The following is a 24,743-nucleotide window of genomic DNA, read 5'->3' on the forward strand; positions in this document are numbered from 1 at the left end:
GTTCAGTAGTGTGAAGGGGGCAGCACCAAGCCCAAAGGGTGCACTGTCCTCTCACATGTCCACACGACATTCAGGGAAATAGGATACACTTTGGGCCAACACCCACTCCTCCCTAGAAGAGGCACTAAATCCAGCTACGGAGCTGAACAGCACTATATGCAGTTTCCATACACAGATGTGTAAGAGCAGTTATCAATGATGATTAATCTTTCGTCATAACTCATCTTTTGAAAAGTTCACTGAGAGACAGAAACAAGGAGTAGAATAAACCAAAGTCAAATGAGGGGAAAATGGAACCCTTTTAAAAATGCTATTCATTCTTAGGGGTTAATAATTACATGGATAGACGATTTACGCAGAGGAGAAAAATGCAGCCAAGCAGTGAGCCCCTAATAAGTATTCGGGATTCGACCAAAACGTTCCTTCAGTTGCTATTAACTATAACACTGAAGAAAGGATTCACACATCCCATGACATCTATTTTTATAGCACAGGGCCCAGAGTTAGCCATATCACTTTTAATGACTTGAGATTCCAGAAGAATTATCACTATGGTAACATTTCAAAATGGCCATCAAAGTTACCAGGCACCAGGCCACAACAGTTTGGATCTCATAGGGCCTTTTAGAACAGACCAAGTTATTTTCAAAATTCATCTAATTGATTCCACATTCCTAACAAAGCCTTGCTAGAAGTTAGCTAATGGGGTTATTTACAAGTATGAGTTAACAGAAAGAGCACTCAAATGTTATCTGTTTTCACTCCGAATCAAGCTTTTCCAATCATAAGCCACCAGAAAATAATTCATCGGTGACTACAATGATGTGATAATATTCTTTAATATTTTTGTAAGCATTCAAGAAAAAATATGAAAAAAAATACGGGAAGGTATCAAGTTTGCCATTATTTTTGTTACTTTAATAACTGACTTGAAATTATTTTACAAATAAAAAGTTGATAAAAATTACCCAAGATACAGATCTCACATATTTAAAAATGCTTACAGATGAACAATCAAACACATCATGCTACTGGGAACATATACTCAAATTCTTAAATTCTTCCTAGTCCTCAGGGGGGTAGCCATGAAGGAGAGAAACAAGTGACTCTCTTCCGTCCTCATTTTCATAGGAAAACAGGAGGCTGACCTCAAAGGCCAACTCTATGTGCAGTAAGTATGGGGCACTCAACTGACAGCCAACAGACTCAAAATCAGAGGTGAAAAGGACCTTAATAATGTGCTTTTCAAGCCACTAGCTGCTACCCATTGGTAGTTCTCAAAATCAGTTTAAGGCATCTCTTACCAGCATTAGAATAGAAGAAAATATCGTGGTACTACTTGAATAGAAAGGGTGAGTGCTGTGTCAGACAAGAAGTGATTTGGAAACACTTGCTTTAGTTATATCCTTACTCTGTCCTGGGATCACGGTGTGTATCTATGTTTTACTGTGGGTCTAGTTTAAAAAAAAAAAAATTTGAAAATCACAGATGTAGTATATCACCTTTCTTTCCAAGAGAGGTGAGGTGACCTGCCCAAAGTAATTAAGCAGTGGTACACTCAGACATTAGAATTTGGGTCCACCTCGTTTTTAAACATTCTTTCATCAACAGAAAACTCAACACAGACATCCAGCAGGATGATTTTAGAAACAGAACCATATTTGAGAAATTAAGGGAGCCACTGACACAAATTCTGCTTTTAACTGTGCCTTTAGACCAGATGCCCTTTAAATAGGCCCTTGTGATCCCATAACTTTTTAATTACAATATCATGGACCTGCAGACAGGGTGTTACAAGTGAGAACTGTGCTTTCCAAGGGTTATGAAGGGCAAACCTTATCCAGGCCTGCCAGAATTACATGGCATTTTCAAGGCCATTTACTAAGGAAAGACACACTCACACACGTCGTCCCGAGGGCATTCTATGCCAGACCCCAGCCAGGACCTACTGTTAGGGCTCTTCAAGAGGATGAAGGCGAATCCTAGGCCTCCACTCCTGTGAAGGCCCAACTCTCACTGGGAAGGGCAGGGAGGCCCCCAGATACTGTCTCCAGGGAGGGACAGTTCACCAAGACCACACACATGGCCTGCTCTCACTGAAAGACAATCAGATGTGGAAAGGTCCACTTAAAAAAAAAAAAAAAAGGCACATTAGGGTTTTTCTTAATGCACAGTATAATGAAGAAAACAGAAAACAGACCAGAACCCTATTGTCCAGATAACACCTACTGACCTTTGAAAAGAATAAAAGAAATAAAAGCACATGGTTAAAAAACTCCAAACAGTGCAAAAATAATACAAGATTACCTGTGAGGTCACCCAGCACTTCCAATTCCTTTCCATGACAAATAAGTGCTTATTACTTTCTGGGATTCCTTCTCAAAAACTTCTTAATGATTGAACCAGCATTCAGCAGCATACACACTCTTTTTAAATTGAGCCCTGAAGAATCACAGTACATATAATGCTCTGCACCTTTTTCCACTTAATTTATCTCAGAACAAAGATCTAACCTTTCAAAGAACAGCTGCTGTAGTGAGAATTCCACTCTTTGGAAATGTATAAATCAGACACAAATTCAAAATGCAGTATTTTTTGTGTCTGCCTTGTAATCCTTTAACAATGAGTCCTATGGGAATTTAAAAATTACGATAGTATCAGCTAATATTTCATTGAGGCACTGTGCCATGTCTGGCCCTGGGCTAACCCCTTTCCTTTACCTCTTACAATGACCTTAGAAGGAAGCCGAGTGTCCAGAGTCGTGTAGCTGAGAGGCCTTAGGAAGAAGGTAAATTCTCTTGACCAACATGGCAGAGCCAAGAGGTAGCACGGCCAAGATTTTAAGCCAGATCTGTCTGATTCTACTACCACCTACTACAAAGAGCTTTCTTATCATAGGATAAAGGTGCTGGCTTCTCCACCAGAGGAAAGGAAGCCACTTAAAAACTTACAGAGAGGGTGATCACCAATGGCCGCCAGCTGGCCTTGGGAGAGAGTGCAGAAGGCGCTCCCAGAGCTGGGATGAAGAAGCGATGGGGGCCTGACCCTCCCAGGCGGCCCTGGGCATCAGCATAGGCACCTCACTGGGTTTACAATGGCTCCGAACATGCTCAACTGCTTGAGCTCAGCCTCCTGAAGGTCTGCTGCTAACAGCCGCTCTTCAAGCACATGTCATGAGACCTATTCAAATGCAACTGAGGGGGACCCTGAAACTGGGGCTGGCAATGGTGGGAGCATTAAGTCAGGCCCTCTCATCGGGAGGTTTTGTGAAGAGGGCCACTTCTCATCCCTGCTCTGCTGTCCCCTTAACTGGGGTCTTGAGCAGTGGAGGAGGAGCTCAGGCCTCTCCAGTCAAAGACAGTCCAGGCTGAGTCTAGACAACCTGACCATTCTCATCCCCACCCAGCCCAGCCAGCCTTTCACAGACAGGCACTGGGATCTGTGATGGCCAGTGGCAACAACAGGCGCAATTTCTCCTAGGACACATCACTTTTCACTGAGAAGCCCATCTTGAATAGCTGGGGGTGTGTTTACAGATCCAGGAAGGCTCAGAACAAAAATACTTAGTTAAAAAGCAAGTTAAAAAATGCATCTTCAGGGCAACCCGCTCGGGTCCCTTTCCATGCTGTGGAAGCTTTGTTCTTTCACTCTTCACAATAAATCTTGCTGCTGCTCGCTAAAGAAAAAAAAATGCATCTTCACTGAGTACAGTGGCTACCTCGTGTTCCTTTCTTATTTGATGGGAAATAAAGGGGAAGGGAGATTTACTTTGAGTCGGCAGGCCGGATCTGCAACAGGGACTGGAGAACTTTCCAGGCCCAGCAGCCCCGGCCTGGCCCGCATTCCTTCAGGGTGACAGAGCACCAGGGCCGGCCGGCGGTTTCCCCAGTCCTTCTGCCGCCGCCACACAGTGACTAAGCCCACAGGAATCCCAGCGGGTGCTGGACCCACCCGGAGGACAAGCAGGCCGAGAGGAAAGCCTGTGGCTGCCCCGACCAGCAGAAGAAAACCTGCTCTCTGCCCTCCAGACTCTGGGTATACTGCAGGAGAAGTTGGGGAGGCCGTCGAAGGCAGGACCAGCCCCACCTGAGCTCAGGTGACAGTCCATCTCACTTGCAAGGCTTTGCAGAGACACCCAGGCCCCATACTCAGGGCTGACTTTGCTGAGGAATCACAGAGCAGAGTTTCAGGGTGCACCTTTATCTCCTTGAGAAAGACTCCCAGTAAAAGTCGGTTGTTTGCCCAAAGGAGGCAGAATTAAACTACAGGCAGGCAACCACAAGTTTGCTTTGACAAATAAAACAAGAAAAAAAAAATGTAAAGCTACACTGGCCCAATCACTTTCCAAGAGCCTAATTCATGGTAAAATCAGCAGCCCAAGATCTGATTTTGATAAATCACTTCCTGACTCTTCTTATATGTTACTCTCTGTATGACTGTTATTTTTATTTTGCAAAAGAATTAAGTTTACTGGAAACCACATACCTTTCTTCCTTTACGACAACCTGTCATTCATCACAGCTAAAACATCCACCCATTAAAAGATATTTTTACAAGATTAAAGAACGGTTTTTAAAAGAAAGAAATCTCCTTAGTTAAAAATGAACCAAACAAAGGTATCTAATCACTGATCAGCATCAAAGTTTTGCTCCACACAGGAAAATAATTCATCAGGCCAGGTGTGGCGGCTCATAGCTATAATCCCAGCACTTTGGGAGGCCAAGGCGGGTGTATCACCTGAGGTCAGGAGTTTGAGACCTGCCTGGCCAACATGGTGAAACCCCATCTCTACTAAAAATACAAAAAATTAGCCGGGCATGGTGGCAGGTGCCTGTAATCCCAGCTACTCAGGAGGCTGAGGCAGGAGAATTGCCTGAACCCAGGAGGCAGAGGTTGCAGTGAGCCAGGATCACACCATTGCACTCCAGCCGGGGTGACAAGAGCAGGACTCTGTCTCAAAAAAAAAAAAAAAAAAAAAAAAAAAATTAATCAATGTAAAAATGAATTCTGCCTAAGGAGGGGAATTTAAAAAGTCAGAGAAAAGCAAGGTATTAAAATTCAGAAACAAGCTGTTTTATAATTAAGCATCTGTAATTTATACTATGTCACTCTTTCATTTTCATCTTTCCTTTATCGTAAGAGTCAAAGACTTTCTCCGCTCATATAAAGGTGGTAGGGAGGGAGGGCACCATGCTAATAGAACCCACATCATGTTTACTAAGCACTAGGTAGATGTGGGCAAAAACTCCCAAGATCTAAAAGTCTCTTGACTAGAGCAAGACATCTTCAAGAACTCATCCAACACGGTGCCTAGCCTTTTTCAAAGCAAGACAAGCCACTAAGTCATCCCTGGGTGTGTGTTCAGCAGGAGCCCAGTGAGAAGTATTAGGTGGGCTACGATAGGAGAGTAACGGGCAGGAAAATCACAGGAAAGCAGGCTGGATTTGGGCTGGCTGCTTAGCTGCATGGCACCTTGCACAAGTTATAACCAGGTCTCTTGCCTCCATTTCCTCTTCCACAAAAAATGCAACAGTAGTATCCATATCCACCCTACAGACTGTGCAAAGATTAAAGAATACTGGCGAGGTGCCTGGCACCTAGTCATTGTTCAGTGAATGCCAGTCATGATCATGAACACAGTCCTTGCTAAGAGAGTGATATGATTTGGCTGTGTCCCCACCCAAATCTCAGCTTGAATTGTATCTCCCAGAATTTTCATGTGTTATGGGAAGGACCCAGGTGAGGTAATTGAATCATGGGGGCCAGTCTTTCCCGTGCTATTCTCATGATAGTGAATAAGTCTCACGAGATCTGGTGGGTTTATCAGGGGTTTCCACTTTTGCTTCTTCCACGTTTTCTCTTGCTGCCACCATGTAAGAAGTACCTTTTGCCTCCTGCCATGATTCTGAGGCCTCCCCAGCCATGTGCAACTGTAAGTCCAAGTAAAACCTCTTTTTCTTCACTGTCTTGGGTATGTCTTTATCGGCAGCACGAAAATGGACTAATACAGAGGGTAATCATCACAGGAATCCAGACAGGGAGTGGGGTCAGTTCACTGGTACAAAGATCTTGATCAAAAGAACTCATTTCCCACCTGATCCCTATACACTCCAGGGTCCACATCGAGGAGTCCCAAAGACCGGCATGCAGGGGTTGGGTCAACAGGCTGCCTGGAGGTTTACCACACTCCAGGAGTTGGAGAAGCACTGTGGGAGGAACTGGGGTTCAAATCTGCAAAACTCCACAACATAGGAGGGATCTTCTAAAAGTTTCTGAAGAGTTCTAACCACAGATTAGGGAAAAAAAAAAAAAAAAAAAGATGCCCTTTCATCAACATGGGATGAAATGCTAGGATTTAGACATGGTTTGTGTTTTTGTTTTTGTTTTTTCCCCCAGTTCAGAAAACACTAAATCATGTAAAAATCTTGGAAGAGGAGATACAGATTCTGACCTAATAAGATGCTGTAGCTCTGATTCCACCATCAGAATACCTTTAGGTTGGCACCATTTTCAATGTATTAGTGCAGCAAACTGCACTAATCCCCTCATTAGATCCAGAGCCCCTGAGAGTGGAAAGGGGAGTGGGGCAGTAAATGGCCAGGGAACAGGAGACAGTGGGCTGGAGGGTGTCCCAGGTTCTAACCCCAGCTTGGCCTTCAGAGCCCTGGTGTGGTCTGGGCTAACCTCTCCAATCCTTTTCCAAGTCTTAAGTTTCCTTCCAACTCACTGTGATTCTTCCAGAGAATTACACAGGGCAGGTGAAGTTATTTCCTAGAAAATGCTCATGGAGTACAGAGATTCTCACTGAACTTCTCTATTCCAGGGCCGATGCCTTTGTTTTAATGGCAGCGCATCATTCAATAACCAAATCCACAGATACTGCACAGGTCTGAAGGATCCAGCTCAGAGGGATAAGGAGGCATCCGGTACTCTGTCTTCTTTCTGTGTACACAAGGTACCTTCAGTAACTGCAAGGAAAATCCTCTTGCTTTTACATCAGAGCATGTGTTATAAGGGCAAAGTGCTCCAGTCATCACTTCCTGTTTTCTCTAAACAGACCTGCTCTGAGCTGGAGACCCACTGCAGTCAAGCAAACTTTTGGATACAAGAAAAAATGACAACGTGTCTATTACAGAGGTCTCAGCTTAATCAGAAAATGGCACTGTGGGCCAGAGAAAAGCTGATGGTGATGGCTCCTACCCCAGGGAAATAGGCAGATCCATGAGAGCTCTCACTGGGGCTGCTGGAGAACTGGCTGCTTTCTCCCACTTTAGTAACCCCTGCTTCGTAACTGTCAGTGCCAGAAAGCCACAGTGAGCCCCCAGTGGCCCCTATATTACCCACCCAGACAGACAACCTCTCCCCTCCATGAAACTCATTTCTGGGACCCACACCTAAACTTTAACACAAATCAAAAAAGTTGAGTCTCCTTAAATATGCATCTTGCAAGCTCACAGGTTCTTGATTCATAAGTGATACTAATGGAATAATCTGGGAAGGGTGGCACACAATAGAAAAAGTTAATGATTATCTGCTGTACTTTGCTTTAGTCTGTGAGTTCAAAAGTCTCCTCATTTACAATAACCTTAAAGGATAACAAAATAAAGTCCTGGAAGGAATATAAATTTAATTCTTTCCATTTTCTCAAAATATTAATTGCTGATACAATTAAATGGATTGGCCTAAACTGCTCCAAAGCTTTTCCTATCTGCTAATTAAATTTGCCCTCGCTGCCATAATACAAATTCTGGGAAACCTTCTGGCTTCTGGGCATACTATGTAGGATGACAGAACCAAATCCATTCAGTCCTAATCTACTGCCCCACTTAATAAACAAAAAATGTTAAGAACATGCATTTTTAAAAAAATCTAAATGGCTTCATAATATAGATACAGCAAGTCTTCCCATAATGCTAATGAAGGCTTCTCACAAGAGTTTAATGAGCTCGTATCCAGTATCTTCCAGGCCCAGGGATCTTAGCTTCTCCTCCCTTAGTAGAGGTTGCTCAGAGAGCAATCAGCATCATGATCCATACTAAATGGAACTGCCCTACTCTTTATTTTTATAGTCTGTAATCCAAGTCACTCTATTAACAGGCAGAAAAATCCCAGCTAGCTTCAAAACTCCCTCATCTTTCCATTAATTCAAATGACAACCTTTTCCCACTACTTTATCTTTGCATTAAGTACCAGGAGCCGAAAGATGCAATCGATTTAATATTTCCCTCTGCCCATTTACATGACTTATTTGTTTCGGCAGATCTTCTTTGCCACAAATCCTTCATTTGCCCATTCACGTCTGCATACTTAACATAGATTTAATATTTCTCCAGGTCAAAGATCACATGCAGAGTTTTTCTTTGACTGGAGGACAGAAGAGACAAGGAGAGACGGAGGAGAACGTCTGGAACTCCTTTGTTCTTGGAGACAACTCCAGAGAACAATTCTCAATAAGAAAAGTTATAAAAAACTTCAATCAGCACCCTCACGTTTCTGATTTAAAGTTGGGGTGGGGGGGGGTGTGGAATAAAAAGAGAGGGAACTAAACATGTACGAAACCCATTCTAGTGTGAGATGTCGTCAGATACTTTGCTGACCTTTTATCATAAAACTCTCGCTCGGTGGCCACGGGTTACAGCAGGGAACCTAAAACCTAGACTTGGACCCCAAGTCCTCGCTTCACAAAAATCATGACATGAGTGATGAACTAGTTTCTGTTCGGCCACAAAGAAACTCATTCAAGTCCTTCAAGAGGAAGAATCCCACCTTCAACTCCACTCCTCCTCCAGCACCAGGCGGAGATGCTGCTGATTCCACTTAGAATCCTCCTGCCCACACAGGCAGGAAACTCGGGGCACTCGGTGCCTGCTCTCTCACCCACTGCATGCCCACAGACCTCTGCAAAGGCAGCTCCTTTGTTCTCCCAATCCTGAACATCTGGTAAGTGCTAAGGCCTCAGAGGGGGCTTTTTAAACAGGTATAAAGTAGAAACTACCAGCTTTCCACCACTCCTAACTCATCCATCAGAAAACAGAGCCACCAGCCTTCCAGGGTAGAGTTCATCAAGCCTTTTCCTCCCCATGGAACTAAGGCTGTACGCAGTAGTCAGAGATAAAGAATGTCTAAGCCAAACCGGCTTGAGGGCACATATGGAGGTGGGGGGCAGAGGGACACTGGCCTGGGACCTAAACCACCATTCAGACCTCATCTTTACAAAATAATATACTCCACATTCCAAATGATTGCAAAGTTTTGCATTACAACTCATTCACAAGTCGAGGGCCTTGTATACAGTGCTCAGCAAACAATACTGAGCAAGTGTGGACATTCCTCATGAAAGGCCTCGATTTCACCAGACCCAAATATCTTTCATCCAAAGTTCCAAATGTGGAACTCACCCTCCTCTGAGCTCCCAGCACTTGTTGCCTCTATTTCTCTTCTGGCAAAAGTCGTAGAGTGTCTCGTCACACAGCATAAGTTGTCTCTCTCTTTTTTAAATGTCAAGTGTTTTTATCTTATCTCACAACAGAATCCTAGTTTGTGTCATCTCATACTGCCTAGCATGAGACTTGCACAAAACGGGGGCATCTTAATTGTGTAGCTGAGGGACACGATGGAAACTCTGGCCAAGGAACTAGCAAGGAAACCTGCAAAGACACATCCAGACCTAACCTAGGTGTGACCTATAACTCAAACCTCTTCACCAGTCTCCCTCTCTATGGGAGTGATATGTACACAATGTGTTCGCTTCCACTTCCTTAATGATGGTGGACTGACATGAATAAGAATGGTGGGGAGGAGCATAGGACCCCAAATAATTTACAAGTCAGCAAAGTGAAGAACTCACCAAGGCCATACATGTGCACACATTCTCTAGCACACACACTTACTCTCAAACTCTACTGTTATTTAGTTGGTTTATTCATTCCAGCTAGAACCAGGGACCAATTTGGTCAACCAAAAATGTTTTATAAATCTCTTTATAAAATTCCTGCACCTCTCAGGGCCAGCACTAGAGCAAGGCAAGATTGGTGTCCAGGGTACAAAATGTAAACAGGTGCTCCCTCTCATGGTGCACTACCCTGAGAGAAGACCTCTTTTGTCTCTGGTCTCTGGTCCAAGATGCCACCACTGCTGCCACTGCCACTGCCATCGCTGCCTCCTCCTCCTTCCCTTCCTCCTCCCCCAAGAGAACTATGAGGACCAAACCACTCAGACACTAAGTGGGGTCAAGCCCACACGGGAGATGGATTTTTACAGAGTATCTCCTCCATGGGCCTCCCATTAGCTGTGAGGTTGAAGAATCAAACATTATAAACACAGCATGAGTCCTAACCCACAAGTGGTTTCTCAACTGTTTGGGGAGACAGATGAATGAGGAGTAAACAAGGTCCTCTGAACCTACTGATAAAAAGTACAGAGAAACCATCATCACTGACCAAATAACCCAGCAATGGATGAGCACAAAAGCAACTTGGAAGCAAGAGTCCTCAGTAAGGGAGATTTGGGGGGCTCCGCGGAAGATCAAGTGGGTGACAGTTAAGGAGAAACCATGAAGAGCGTGGCCTCGGCAGGTAACGTCTGCTCCAGCTGGAGCTCACCATGCATGCACACCAAACCCAGATGCCGAAAACCAAAAAATACAGCAGAACGCACCCAACTCCCAAACCGCTGAGAAAGGATTTTAATTTTGCTCTGATCACTCCAATAGCGCTTCAGAGTCCCCAGCATTTCAGCAGCATCATAGAAGAAGGCATCAATCACTGGCCATGGCACAAGGAAACTCTTGCTTGGCTATCGGGCTGCTCAGATTCTGGATGAGGGAAAGCTTACTTTAGTTGAAAAGAATGACTTAAATGAATTTAAATTCATTCCACATAATCGAGTTACATCAGCATTTCTCATATGCACTTATGAATAATTCACTTTGGTAACAGCAAAAGCCAGACCAGAGAAAGTCACTTCAAAGATCTAAGACTTAACATCAATCCTACCTGAATTTCCTGCTCTCAACTCCTTCCCTAACCACTTTATTTCTTTCTGCCCTATCGCTGAGGTGTTTTGCCAGCCTCCTGTCCCACATCCGTTACCCCTCAGTAAGCTCTCTGGAACTTTCGAATTGCAGCCACCTCCTAATGTCCACAGCCTCCTCTTCTGGATCTAGTTTTGTAGGCAGTCCCTAAGGGTAGGGCCCATCCTAAAGAGTTCGGCTGCTTCATACCATTCCAAGTCTAGAACACGTCCTCAGTCTCTAGTAATGTTTACTGAAAGCCAGGGCCAACAGATCTATCCGAGGTCCCCAACAACCTTGTCTTCAACACTGAATCTCAGAGCTGGAAGGAAAGTCAGGAGAAGAGGCCAGGTCGTGCTTTCTGCAACAGACAATGGTGCTTAAGTGGACACAATTTTCATGCAAATTCTCCCGACCATGAAGCTGGGCTGCTCCCTTTACTTCTTGCCATTTGATTATCCAGGCCACCTGCCTCTCCAGCCCAGCTTTATAATGGTAAGCCACTGATGAGTTTGCATTTATTTAGATACACTGGAGGGATTTTGCAACTGGAGTTACAGGAGGCCGAAGAGCTGGCATCTGAAAGTCCATGCTTCACACTTTTCAAATGCACTATGTATAACCAAGCTCGTTTCCAAAAACAGAATCTGAACTAGCTCATAATAAACCATTCACCTTTTATTTTTTGCTGAAGGGGTCAGAGCATCATCCCAATTACCATTTCTCTCTAATGACCACTTACTCCCTTCTTACACATTTTCATCAGCTCTTTATTCTACATTCTGAGTATTTCCAAGAATTAGGATAACACTACTGCCCAGTAAGATAAAGTTGGGGTTACCCAAATAAGCAACAGAAACTTTCCAGTGGGACCGAGTCAAGTCAAGGGTCTCAAGTCCCCCAGTCCCCCCGCCCTAAAGCACTGAACATGAAGTTCAGGGAGCCTGTGTCTGAGGCCTAAGCACTTGCCCTGCATCACAATGAGCAGAAGACACAGGAGGCATGACAGCCGTCATCACTGCACGGCCACCAATACACCTCGAAGCCAATTAATCCTGCAAAACAAATTCCTCTCAAAATGGCAGTCTGTTAGGTCAAGTTTGGCTGTTTTATTAATTGCCTATGAATAGAAATGGCTTTGCTAGGCACACCCAGAAGTTCATCCCTCCTAATCACCCACCTTTGGCATCCAATGACTTTTCCAAGGAGGATTTTTTTTTCCCCCCTCAGCAAACAAGAAATATTTGGTGAGCTAAAGAAGCATTCTTCTGAGAAAATTATACATTCTCAGAATTCCATTCATAAGCGACTACTGGTCACAAAAGAATGGTCAAGGATAAGGCGGGGGTTGGAAGAGGAAGGGCAGGAGATCCAATGGATGGTGCTGCCTGGACAGTCCCTGAAGTGATAAAGAGTTAGAACCAGATACACACTTCTGCATTCAGCTGCTGTCTTTGTGAGTGGAAAAACACACTCAGTACATTCTCTGCAACCCTGCTTAAAACCTGTTCTAAAGCTTCTTTGACACAGTTATTCAAAAGCTTCTAAAAGTAGTATCGACGTATTACAAAATAATCCAATCATTTCAAGTTCACTGAGGAAGAGAACAAAAATATATCCTTACATCCTATCTGGAGAATAGTCTAAGCACCTAATAATATCATCTACTTAGCAAAGCAGAAGGGGCCATTCAGAGGTCAAGAAATAGGAACGGAAACGTTGTACTAGGTTACCACCCCAGGAACAAAGCTGGTCTTTTCTAGGACCCAAGGATCTGACTAGTTTCCATTTGTCTCTGCATTACAACTAATACCTCTGGGAGGTGGGGGTGGGGGGATCCTAATTCAAACACTAAGGCTGTCCAGGAAGTATTTCTAATAATATCAACCTTCATCTTTCCTTTTTTGTACTATAGGCTCTTTGTCTCCTGATCTTCTATTTTGTTCCCCCTTTTTACTACTAAGCCCAACTCCTGGTCTCAGCAGCTGCTAAAACACGTCCAAGCACTTTGCATCTATCCGGAAATCCAGAATGGCAGCCTGGGTTCACAGATCTGCTGCCAAGGGCAGATGTATGCGCACTGCAGCTAGGCCCTCCTCCCCAGGAGCCCCATGGGCACAAGCAGCTCAGGGTGGGCCAGCCAGTCTCAGTAACACTGGCTGCCCTCAGCCCCACCTTCTGCATGAAGGGTGGCTAAGCTCCACGGGCCACTCTGCATTAACCCTAGGAACGGCAACCTCACTAACTTCATCCAGGTCCCTTCATTAGGACTTGCAAAAACAAATTAGATGCAGCTACACGTCGGGGCAGTGGGTACAGCTTCTCTAAACAAGGCCATGGGTATCAAGCAACCGACAGTCCCTAAATACGCTGCCTCTGTTCCCATCCCACATGGATTCTGGGAAAAATGGCAGGAAGAAAGAAGAGAGGACTGGGTGCTTGTTTGTGACCAAGGCAAAGAAACAAAAAGCGACTTCTGTTCAATAATGAGATGAAACAGAAGCCCAGCTTCGGGCAGAGGACTGGCATTCCTGCACAACATTTTCCCACCCACCTGATCCCCTTGAACGGAAGGAAGATCTAAGAGAGGACAGAGAGCCAGTGTTTGTTTCCTGCAATGGGGGTGAGAGGAGGAAAATGAAACTAAACAAAACAGGAGAAGAGTCTGGGCGGGAGAATAAAGTGGTATGCACATACATAAACACACACGCACACGTGCACGTGTGCACACATACACTGCTAGCGTTACCAAAGAAGAGAATAAACAGGCACATGCTTCTTCCTGGAGCAGATGGTTGGCTACCTATGTGAGACCTAAAGTTGTCATAAAAATGCACATCTTTGTAATCTTTACCAATAACTGTGCCCACTCTAACCACTTTAATGTTCTCCATGCACACAGACAGAGGCATTTCAAAAAGATAGTATTTAATGATTTAATGTCAGTATCATACAAGAATCTATGGATATTTCTTAAATGCTCCCAAATACCAAACTTGCAAACAAAATAAATTCAGTTTGAGAACCAAATAAATAGAGTTTACATATAACTAGGGGGACTCCACTGGCACCCCGATATAGACATATGTACCTCACTGAATGTTCTTTAAAGATACAGTTTATCTAGACAGAGCACCAGAATTTGAACAGTATGAATCAAATTAGCAAGAACCACACCTACAGTATGGCCCGCTATTTACAATAATTGAAATTCTACAATTTAGAAAAGCAATATAGGACCATTTAAAATATGGTAGTGAACATAGTCAACACAGCTTAAGACTCAGAATTTTAGATGGTCTCAGAATGCAACTCTTAGATAGTTCAATTAAAAAAAAAAATTGCAGCAGCTGCCACCATTTACCAAAAACCTATGTGCTTGGGAACACGTTAGATGCTTTCCAAATACTGTCCTATTCCTGTCTCACTGAAGGAAGGTGAGGTCTGGCAGCTTTGTCCTAGCACCAAATACCTGAGGCAAACAGATGGCACTATCTCAAGGCATCAACGGTTCTTAAACCTTTGCATATGATACCACTTGTCCACACAGGAACGTGGTTTAAAAGAAATACATCCCATTCTGTACAAAATTATGTATTCTTGCAGATCTCACTGTTAATATGCCATGGGGAAAACAGGAGAATGCTGTACATCCACGTGTGGAGCCACCTAAACATCCTGAAGACCAGTCACACTGAGAGTGAGGGCAGGCACAGGATGGTAGCTTCTGCCCCCACGGACTCCACAACATTGTGAGGAACAGATGCTCAGGGATATCGGGGTGAGGGCCTGGCCAGCCCCACGACACCCTGAAAACCTAACAGCGGCCAAGCTGACCCTGCAGAAGAAGTGATCTAACCTGGATGGTCACCCTTCCCTGCCTAAGACTCACCCTTTCCACCGACCCCAGAAGCCCTTATTCCTCCTTGACTTGAAAAGACAACTGTCCCCCATAAGCCCTCACACCTCCTACCAAGCTCCAAGGACTGTTCTGTTCTTCTGCCTACTCCCGCAATGCAGTTCAAACGTTTACCAGGGCTCTGCAGTGAGCTACTTTTCCAAAGACAGAAAAGCAAGGCTATGTGCAATCAGACGAAACTCCAGCTCTCATTATAACATCCAGCTTAAAGCCATATGTTAGCCAGTGGCAGGTACACACTAGAACCCAGAATGGTCTAGATTTTGGGTTTCTACTTGGGGTTCCTTCTTCCACATAAATGATCTCTAAATTTCTTAAACCCTGATTTCCAAGTTGTACACGATTCAGTGTGCCATGTGATGAGTTACGAACATTTTAAATGCTGCATACCTTGCCTGTATATACTAGGATCAAAGAGGCGAGAGAGAAAGAGACAAAGAGAGAGAGACCAAGCAACACGAACACACAGGCAGATCAGGAAGCAAGAAATCTTCTCAGAGCAGACCAGGGAAACCCTCAGTAACTTACTCAATTTTAGAGTTTGAGGAAATGGCACAGGTAGTCCGATGCAAGCCCCCCGAGTTCAAAGAAAGGAAATGGAAGGACAGGGCAGACAGGTGACGTGGCAACCATCCCTGGGAAAGGCACTGCTGGACCCAGCTGTCCCTGTCCCTCACCAGCCTCACATGCCCAAGTCCCATGCACCCCTAGGGCTGCCATGCTGGCTGCTGAGCCATGGCCGCTGGTTTGGAGGTGAACTTCTTCGAGGAAAGCAGCTTCTTATCCCCCAGAAGTTCTACCGATCGTCTGTGCACTTTGGTTTTTACTTAAAATGTGATTTAAACAGCCTGCTCTACTTAATACTGCCTGTGCCACAGACAGAAAAATCCCATCTCCCACCCACCAGCCTCCCTGGAACAAACACCTTGGCTGTCTCTCGCTACCTCCAAGTCAGGGGAACATTCCAACTAGGATGGTGCTCAGAGACCCCACCTTTTATAGCCGGAGTCCCTGATTCACACCATATGCCCAAAGGAGGCGTGTTTCTAAGTGATGCTTCCAACTTCACCACCAGCCAAACTTAACTTTTGAACCACCCTATACACGCAAGTTGAGCAAGGCAATTCAGGACAAGATTAACCACGGGCCCACACGCTCCACGTCATCCCCACTCTGCCGAGAATGTCACACTGGCAAACACATGAGGAAAGCAAGACAGAGGTATTAACGCAACAAAGAAAGAGGCTTTTCAAGCACAGGAAGAAACCAGAACGATTGTACAAATAGGTTTAACTGGTGAGAGCTGAAGGGGCTCCAGATATTTTCCAAATACCTGGCATGCAAGAATCAGTCAGTCATTCTGAAAGCTTTTTGGTCTCTTAGATGAGATCCTATTAAAAACTTCTGAAGGGGGCCCAGGATAGTGACACCATCATTACATGACAATTAGCCAAAAGCAAAGTCTTTGAGGCACAAGGCACACGCCCCAAGAAATGAGGTGGGCTAAGCCAGGTCCCAGGGAACCTGCACACAAACTGCTTCACCATCTCGGCAACAAGGGTCGGCAATCAGGCAGAACAGAACGTGAGCTCCTCGCCTGACTATAAAAGGCATAGCAATGAGGCCTGGGGGCATGTGACCCCCTTCTAAATAAAGATCACCCCCACACTACGAGCAGCTGACCAGAGCAGAGGCCTTCCAGGGCAACCGAGACAAATTCCTGCCAACAACACAAAGCCAGATGCCCCTCTCCTGGCCGCCTTCTCCTCCAGGGTCCACAAGCCCCTCCCAAGGGTCCACCTGAAAATGCAGGCCTGTGTCATGATCATCTTAGCAGTCTGGGGAACGATGGCCTGCAGGAGACTGGCAGCAGACCACACAGCGCTTAACAGAAACAACTCAGCTCTTCACAAGTAGCTTAAGTTTAAAAAAATATATATTAAGATGAAATACTGCACATCACATGAGTGAAGTCTCACTACAAAGACAATGTGCCCCTCTTCCCCCCATCCAGCAGGTGACTTACACATTCTTTATTATTATTTTCCTTTCTCAAAGCTAGCCATAAAACTTAAAGTTACAAATTCTTTTTTTTTTTTTCCCAGACAGGATTTCATTATGTCGCCCAGGCTGAAGTGCAGTGGCGCAACCACGGCTCACTGCAACCTCCATCTCCCCAGGCTCAGGCGGATCCTCCCATCTCAGCCTCCCAAAGTGCTGGGACTATAGGCACACGCCTCCACAACCAGCTAATTATTTAAATTTTTTTATATGAACAAGGTCTCACCATGCTGCCCAGGCCAGCCTTAAACTCCTGGGCTCAAGCAATCCTCCTGCCTCAGCCTCCCAAAATGCTAGAATTATAGGTGTGAGCCACTGCGCCCAGCCTTAAATTTACACATTCTTAAAAAGGTCCTCCACTTTGATCTAGCAGGTCAGCCATAGCAACCTACACAGGAAAATGAGGGAAGGAGACGCCTCTACTCCACAAGACAACATGCCCTTGTGAGCAGTGGCTGATAAGAATATAAGAATGTGGTGGGGAAAAATGTAGACTTTTTTTTTTTTTTACTACAACCTGCCTTCATTTTAAATCAGTGAGATGCCATCGGTGAGATGGCAGTAAAATGTTTTCCTTTTGTCAATAAAAACAGCCATTTACTGCCTTCTCAAAGGCTCCAATCTGCTATTTTCCCGGTTTCTCATTTTGAGGGCAATAGGAAATGCAACAAACTCCAGGACTGCTGCTCGCAATCAATGCCCTTTTAATTGAAATGAGGCTGCCCCACCAGCTAAGCCAGCTTCCAATACAGCCCAGCCCTGCCTTCCTGGATTTCCTGGCAAAGCCCAGGCCTTCTCACACGCACTCAGGGTGATCTGAGTAGACCACAGGCTGTTCATCCCGATGGGTTAAAAAGTACTTGGAGACTTAGTTGCAGTAAGGTCTTAGGTTTTGTTGGGGTTTTTTTGTGGGGAAGTGAAGGCATCTGCACCTGAAATGAAATACCAGAAAGCCTCCAAGGCACGCAAACAACAGGCACTTAGGCAAATTCACCAGGAAGTAAGAAAACCACAGGCACTCCGGAGGATTCACCTCCGTCCCTCCCAGCGCAGAACTGGCCTTCAGCAAAACTGCCTTACAAAGTCATGAACGGCTTCACGCGCCAAGCTTCAACCTTTCAGATGATTTCCATACTTCTCTATCATCTTTGGCCTGGAATCATCCCGACAACGGCAGGAAAGAAAGAGCTGCCCACCATAGTGGTCCTCTCTGCCAACTAAGAGTTGCAGATGATTTTGGTCAATACTCCTCAGCAGCAATGACAGCAACAATGACACAGTAAACATCTGCATTTCATAATCCTGGCACAACTGGCTCACTGCAGACTGCCACGATATGCTACTCCCTGCTCAAGGGGAAAATGTATCTTCCTAACAATAAATCCTTCACTAAGCAGATGTAGTGCTTGCCCTTGGGGTGACAGTATACACTGGAGGATACACCCAGAATTTACAGTGGGGCAAAAAGTGTCCCATCAGGTGCTGGGAGACATGCCTCCTGAAATCTGCAGAATCTTTACATCCTTGAGAGGAAAAGGCAAGGCTAGAGTTCGGCCAGGTGAGCCGTGCCAGCTGGTCAGCATGGGAGAGCACCACTGGGGCCAAGGACACGGCAGGCAGGCGGGAGGGAGTGGCACATGGAGTGTGACATGTTGTCAGGGGGTAGCTGTTGACCACTCAGGAGCTTCACACTGTACCACATGCCTATCCTATAGGGGCTTGCTACAGGATTTCGGGTAGGGGAGCACATCAGTCCAAAGTGCACACTAGATGGCCGGGTGCAGTGGCTCATGCCTGTAATCCCAGCACACTGGGAGGCCAAGACGGGTGGATCACCTGAGGTCAAGAGTTCGAGACCAGCCTGGTTAACATGGTGAAACCCCGTCTCTACCAAAAATACAAAAATTAGCTGGGTGTGGTGGCGCAGGCCTGTAACCCCAGCTACTCAGGAGGCTGAGGCAGTAGAATCACTTGAACCCGGGAGCCGGAGGTTGCAATAAGCCAAGATCGCACCACTGCACTCCAGCCTGGGTGACAGAGTGAGACTCTTTCTCCAAAAAAAAAAAAAAAAAAAAGTGCATACTGAAAAGCTCCCCAGTGCGCGATGGAGCCACAGGACACAATAGCAGGAGACAGTCTATGTCACTGCTGTAAGGGGGAGGAGCAGAGGAACACAGCTGAAGCAGCATTTCCATTCCATTCGGGAGGGAAAGGGCCTGGTGTCCAACTGGAGAAGGAAGTGTCCAAAAGACACCCACATTCCTGACATAAGAACCAGGGGAACGAAAGTGTGGCCTACTTAAGAGGGAATAGAAAAGAAAAAAAATTGGCGAAAGTGAGGAAACAGGGAAGACCATCAGACGCTGTAATGAAATGCTCGTGGTGGTCTGATATGAATGACAGGTCCTGGGCTCAAAAGAGTTCTGCGCTGGATATGAATGACAGGTCCTGAGTTCAAAAGGGTTCTGGGATGGATATGAATGACAGGCCCTGGACTCAAAAGGGTTCTGCGCTGGAGATATTTGGAAGTTTAGGTGGAGACAGGAGGCAATGCAGTTACCAGTGGATGAGATGAGAACAAGGAAAGTGAAAAGGAAGCCCAGGATAGAACTCCAGCCATGCTATGATCTGAATGTTTATGTCCCCTCAAAATTCTTATGTTGAAACCTAATCCCCAGTGTGATGGCTCTGGGAGGTGATTAGGTCATGAGGGTGGAGCCCTCACAAATGGGATTAGTGCCCTTATAAAAAAGAGGCCAGAAAAAAAAACCCTTGCCCCTTCCAACATGTGAAGACAGTGAAAAGGTACTTCTGTGGACCAGAGAGTGGGCCCTCCCCAGACAGTTAATCTCGTAAGCACCTTGAACTTGGACTTCCAGCCTCCAGAACTGTGAGCAGTATTTCTGTTGTGTGTAAGCCACTCAGAGTATGGGATTTTGTTACAGCAGCCTGAATGGACTGTCAGGAGACCACCATTAAAAGCCGGACTGAGGGAAGGGAGACAGAGAAGCGGCACCTGTGGGGGCAGGAAGAGACTCATAAGAGGGTGGTGTCGGAAGACAAGGGAAGAAGTACCACACCACATGTCAGGGGGTGCCACACAACTATGTTCTTACTGAAAGGAAACCACTCTACACAGTTCTTTACGGGTCAATCGCTCTTTAGGAATGACTCAAAAATGTATAAAATCCACTCCCAAATCCAAAAAGAACTGAGAAATAAAGAAGTGTGCAGAGAACCCACAGGGGGATCACGTCCATAGAGGGAGAAGAGTCTACTACGCTGCCAGGCACTGCAGAGTCATGGCACAGAGGGAGTTTAAAGGACAGTGCCAAGTGAAAACCGCACATCAGCATGACAAAATCGAGTAGGCTCAACGATTTCACACACACCCTTGACATGTTTCTCCAGATGTTCTCCTTAGTTCCACAGCCAGCCAACAGAAGATTACCTGAATGGGATTCTTCTGTGCTTAATCTTTTCGAATGGCCATCTTAACGCTTATGTTGAACTCAAGGTAGCCATTCTGCCTGGACTCAATGCCCTTCACGGAGCTCCCCAAATGATTCCTAAGGGTTCTGGCTGGAGAGGTGCATGTGGGGCTATGAACGCTGCAGTGACCACTCAGCCAAAAAGATGATGAGGAGAAGAACTCCTGATGTTAAAAGAAATGCTCTAAAGCAGCTTGCCAATACAGAATGCAAGCCACATCTGTAATTTCAAGTTTTCAAGTAGCCACATTAAGAATTAAAAAGAGTCGGGCATGGTGGCTCACACCTGTAATCCCAACACTTTGGGAGGCTGAGGCGGGCAGATCATCTGAGGTCAGGAGTTTGAGACCAGCCTGGCCAACATGGTGGTGAAACCCCGTCTCCAGTAAAAATACAAAAATTAGACATGCATGGTGGCACATGCTTGTAATTCCAGCTACTCGGGAGGCTGAGGCAGGAGAATCGCTTGAACCCAGGAGGCGGACGTTGCAGTGAGCCGAGATTGCGCCGCTGCACTCCAGCCTGGGCGATAAGAGCAAAACTCCACCTCAAAAAAAAAAAAAAAAAAAAAAAAAAAAAAAAAGAAATTAAAAGAGAACAGGCAGGTGAAATTTAAGAACACATTTTACTTAATCTAATATATCCAAAATGTTGTATTTCAACATGTAATCAACATAGAAATTATTAATGAAATGGTGTACAGAGTTTTTCCTATACTATGTCTTGGAAATCTAATGTATATTTTACACCTAAAGCAGTCCCAATTTCGACAAGCCACAGTTCAAGTACTCAATAAGCCATATGGCTTATTCAATAAGTGGCTACCACACTGGACAATGCAGGTCTAAATGGAATCTACGCAAACCAAGAGGAAGTTCTGATTCAACCAGAAAATCTCCAAGAAATACGCCCATGCCTGAGTTTTCAGGACAAGGGGAAGGGAAGTCAATTTCCCTGAAAGCAGTTATCAATTTTATGTAAGTACTCCATTGCGAAGTCACAACGAACTTCAGCAGGGCTGGGATGGTCAAAGAGAAGGCTGCGGGGCATGGCCTTGGGGAAGCAGGTGACCAACCAACAGGTGTTATCAAGGGTCTGTCTGTCACCAGCAGAGCCCAACTTCTAACCATCGTTACATTTTCACGGTGCTTTTCCTTTCTCCTTTTCATCTTCCAACAGCCCTATGAGGAAGGCAGGCTTTACCCCATTCCACATATGAAGAAACCAAGGCCCAGGCAATTTAAATAACTTGCTCATTTCTAGTCGCCACTCTTAGATTTGGACCCAGAATGCAGGCCTCACTCCTACCCCAGGGGTCTTCAATCAGTAGCTCATCAGAAACAGCCAAAAACCCATGGCAAGACCAAAGTAACTACCTACCTAGTTCCTGAACAACTCTCCACTTAATGATGTTTCATATAGCACCTCCCTTCTGTAAAGAGCTTATGAGTTTTCAAAACATCCTCATGCCCATATATGATCACCACTAAGGGAGGTACTGGACTGCCCTAGAAATATCCTAAAAAAGCCCAACTACAGCCCGGAGAGGCTGGCCCATCCAAGGTCATTTCTGGCCCTCTTCACCACATTCAACATCTCTTTTCTACTCCATGCTGCCTCCCTTGATAACACCTTTTACTTTTCAGATAAAATTTTTAAATGTCACGGTTATTTAAAAAATATATTTTGTTGTTTTCTCAAACCAGTGGGTAACTTAATGATAGGGCAGTTTTAATCAACCACACAACTGACTTTAGCATAAGATCTCCCCCCAACTCTAGCCAACCTTAAAGTGGCCTGACTGCATTCTCAGAGCTCTACAAGGTACTGACTGCAGCCAGTGGGACCCCTGCCCTTACTAATCAATGTTCGCATATGCACTGATCCAATTCCACAGAATATAAAAGTGTGTGGCAGATCAGGGTACACAGATCCTTTTCCTGCCTCAGGCCTGGCTGAAGGGGAACTGAAGTAAGGGCTACCTGTGAGGTCTGGCCTTTTTTTACACACTTCACCACTGTGGGGTCTCGTCTTTTATTTATTTTAGGCAAGTCTAACAATCTGGGGTTTCTTGGTTCTTCATAACTACAGAACATGGGTTCCTTGCATCTTTAACTGGGCCAACACTTAAATTATAGCTATTTATAGCTAACACACTGACTTCCAACCAGTGAGGAAAAGCTTCCTAGCCAATATACGTAACTATTGCTGAATGCAATAAGGTGAAGGCTCAGAGTCACATTTTAATACCAAACAGCCTGGCTCTCAAGGAATTGATCACATGAAGGCAAGAGCTCAGTTATTCTCAAGGGAAAATAAACCTATTGCAGATAAATATACAAGAAGCTTCAAAATACCACCATCTGACCCCCAGAACAGTAAATACTTCCCAAAGTTCCCTCACTCGTGAAATCTTAAGATTTTCACAACTGTTCAGTAAACAGGTATAAAAGAACGAAAACAGAATCCCAGAGGTTTAAAAATGCACCCTGCTACACAGCTACCTGCAAGTACAGCCTGAACCTGGGACTTGCAGAAATGGGTCGAGGTCTCCCACCTGGGCCAGGTGCTCTGTGCATCATAACATCCTCACTAGGACCCAAGGACCACTTTCATAGGATATGAGTTAGTGCTTTACTTTCCCTTTAACCATATTCCAACTCCATTCAAACTAAGGAAGTCCTGCAGAACAAAAAATATCACTTTGCACAAAGGATGAAAGAGCTGACACATAAGCAGCCCCCAGCTGCCAAGGCTCAGGGACTTCCAAGCACACCAGGTCACCTTTCTCATCAGGAATTCAAAGCTGAAGGTCAGCAAGTTTCTAGCCCAGGAGTGTGGTGGATTATTTCTAACATGTGATTTGAACAGTCTTGACAGCAGCCATGATGGCCTCCAGCCATGCCACAGTCCCGCAATCCAAGAGTCCCAGATGCAAAGGAAAGCCAACCAAGACCCCCGCTGGGAACCACTTCCGCACAGCAGGCGTGCCACGTCCTAAATGCAACACGACTGCACCCTGCCCAGTGGAACTCGTGCATTCAGAAGAGAAGGGAGGTCAAGGAGGAGGAGAGAAGAGAGAGAGGCAGAGAGAAAGCAGCAGTCAGCATCATTCTTACTTTTCTGGCAGCGGTTTGTGGTCCAGCAGCGGTAGTTGTACTCATTGTTGATGGTGGTCTTCTCACACATCGGCTTCTCCTCCATGGTCCCTGGACACAGGTCCCCACATTCCTTTGGGGGCTTATTCCCCACAATGTAGTTATTGGACACCGCATCCAGGATCAGGGACCAGTCCACAGTGGAGAGGTAACAGAGGTCAGCATTTTTCTCAATCCTGATGGCCCCCCGAGTAATGTTCCTCAGGTTGTAAAGCCCAATATCCTTGAGATTGGTCATCTCGAAGATGACCAGGGCGTAGTTGTAGAAGAGTTTCCAGCCGCGGATGACCGTGAGGTTGGGGAAGAGGTCTCCAAGGCTCTCGAGGCCAGCCACTCGGAACAGCAGCAAGTACTCGGTAATGACCGTGAGCTTGGGGAAGCGGTAGCTGCGGTAGTCCTCAGCCTTGGAGATGAGCAGGATGTGGAGGTAGCCCTCGATCACCGTGCAGTTCTCCAGGCGCTTCAGCTGCTGATAGTCGTTGCGGATGTCGATGCCTGGCCCACAGACTGAAGGGAGACAAGAGGGTAAACGTCTCAGTTAGAAGGAAATAATTTTTAAACTATTTTCCAAACAACAATACAGTTGGTTTTCAGGAATCCTGTATTATTATTAAAGAAATAAGGTTCAACTGCTCACTGCAGAGCTGTGGGTTGCAGACTGACAGTCTAGGTGGCTAACCAGTTAGCTGGCATTTATACAGTGCCAACAATGGACCAGATGCTGTGCAACACACACCAACCGACTATGGGAGAGACCATCCCAGTTAACCGTGCAAACTAAAGTTTACAGCCCAGGGGCACACAGAGGCAGAGGCGAAAGTTAAATCTGCAACCCAGGCCAGCCGGACTCCACCACTGCACACTCCTGGTCCATTCTGCAGAGCGTCAGTTGCCAAGGCCCGAACAACAGCTCAGCAGCCAAGTATCAATAACTTACTACTGCACCCTGCCTGAAGGACACAGGGCAATCAGTCTACTCTACACTGGAGAACCGTCACTGTGACCTGTAAAGTGGGGGCTCAAAAATGCATGCTTCCATGCTTCCCACTACCATTTGACATGAGCCGGGTAGACTGTGTTCTCTCCATACGTGCATTAATGTA

At 45.5% G+C, this 24,743-nt stretch overlaps 1 protein-coding gene across 5 annotated transcripts in view; it reads right to left on the reverse strand.

Moving 5' to 3' along the window:
* IGF1R (insulin like growth factor 1 receptor) overlaps window positions 1-24,743 on the reverse strand; it is a 310,252-nt gene that overhangs the window by 228,315 nt on the left and 57,194 nt on the right. For all 5 annotated transcript variants that reach the window (XM_032175300.2, XM_032175299.2, XM_058427622.1 and 2 more), the window contains one exon: window positions 23,602-24,147. In XM_032175300.2, coding sequence (XP_032031191.1) covers window positions 23,602-24,147 — 546 coding nt within the window. The remainder of the gene's footprint in view (window positions 1-23,601; window positions 24,148-24,743) is intronic.

Source organism: Hylobates moloch, unplaced genomic scaffold (assembly GCF_009828535.3).
Source record: "Hylobates moloch isolate HMO894 unplaced genomic scaffold, HMol_V3 SCAFFOLD_14, whole genome shotgun sequence".
Taxonomy (NCBI): domain Eukaryota; kingdom Metazoa; phylum Chordata; class Mammalia; order Primates; family Hylobatidae; genus Hylobates; species Hylobates moloch.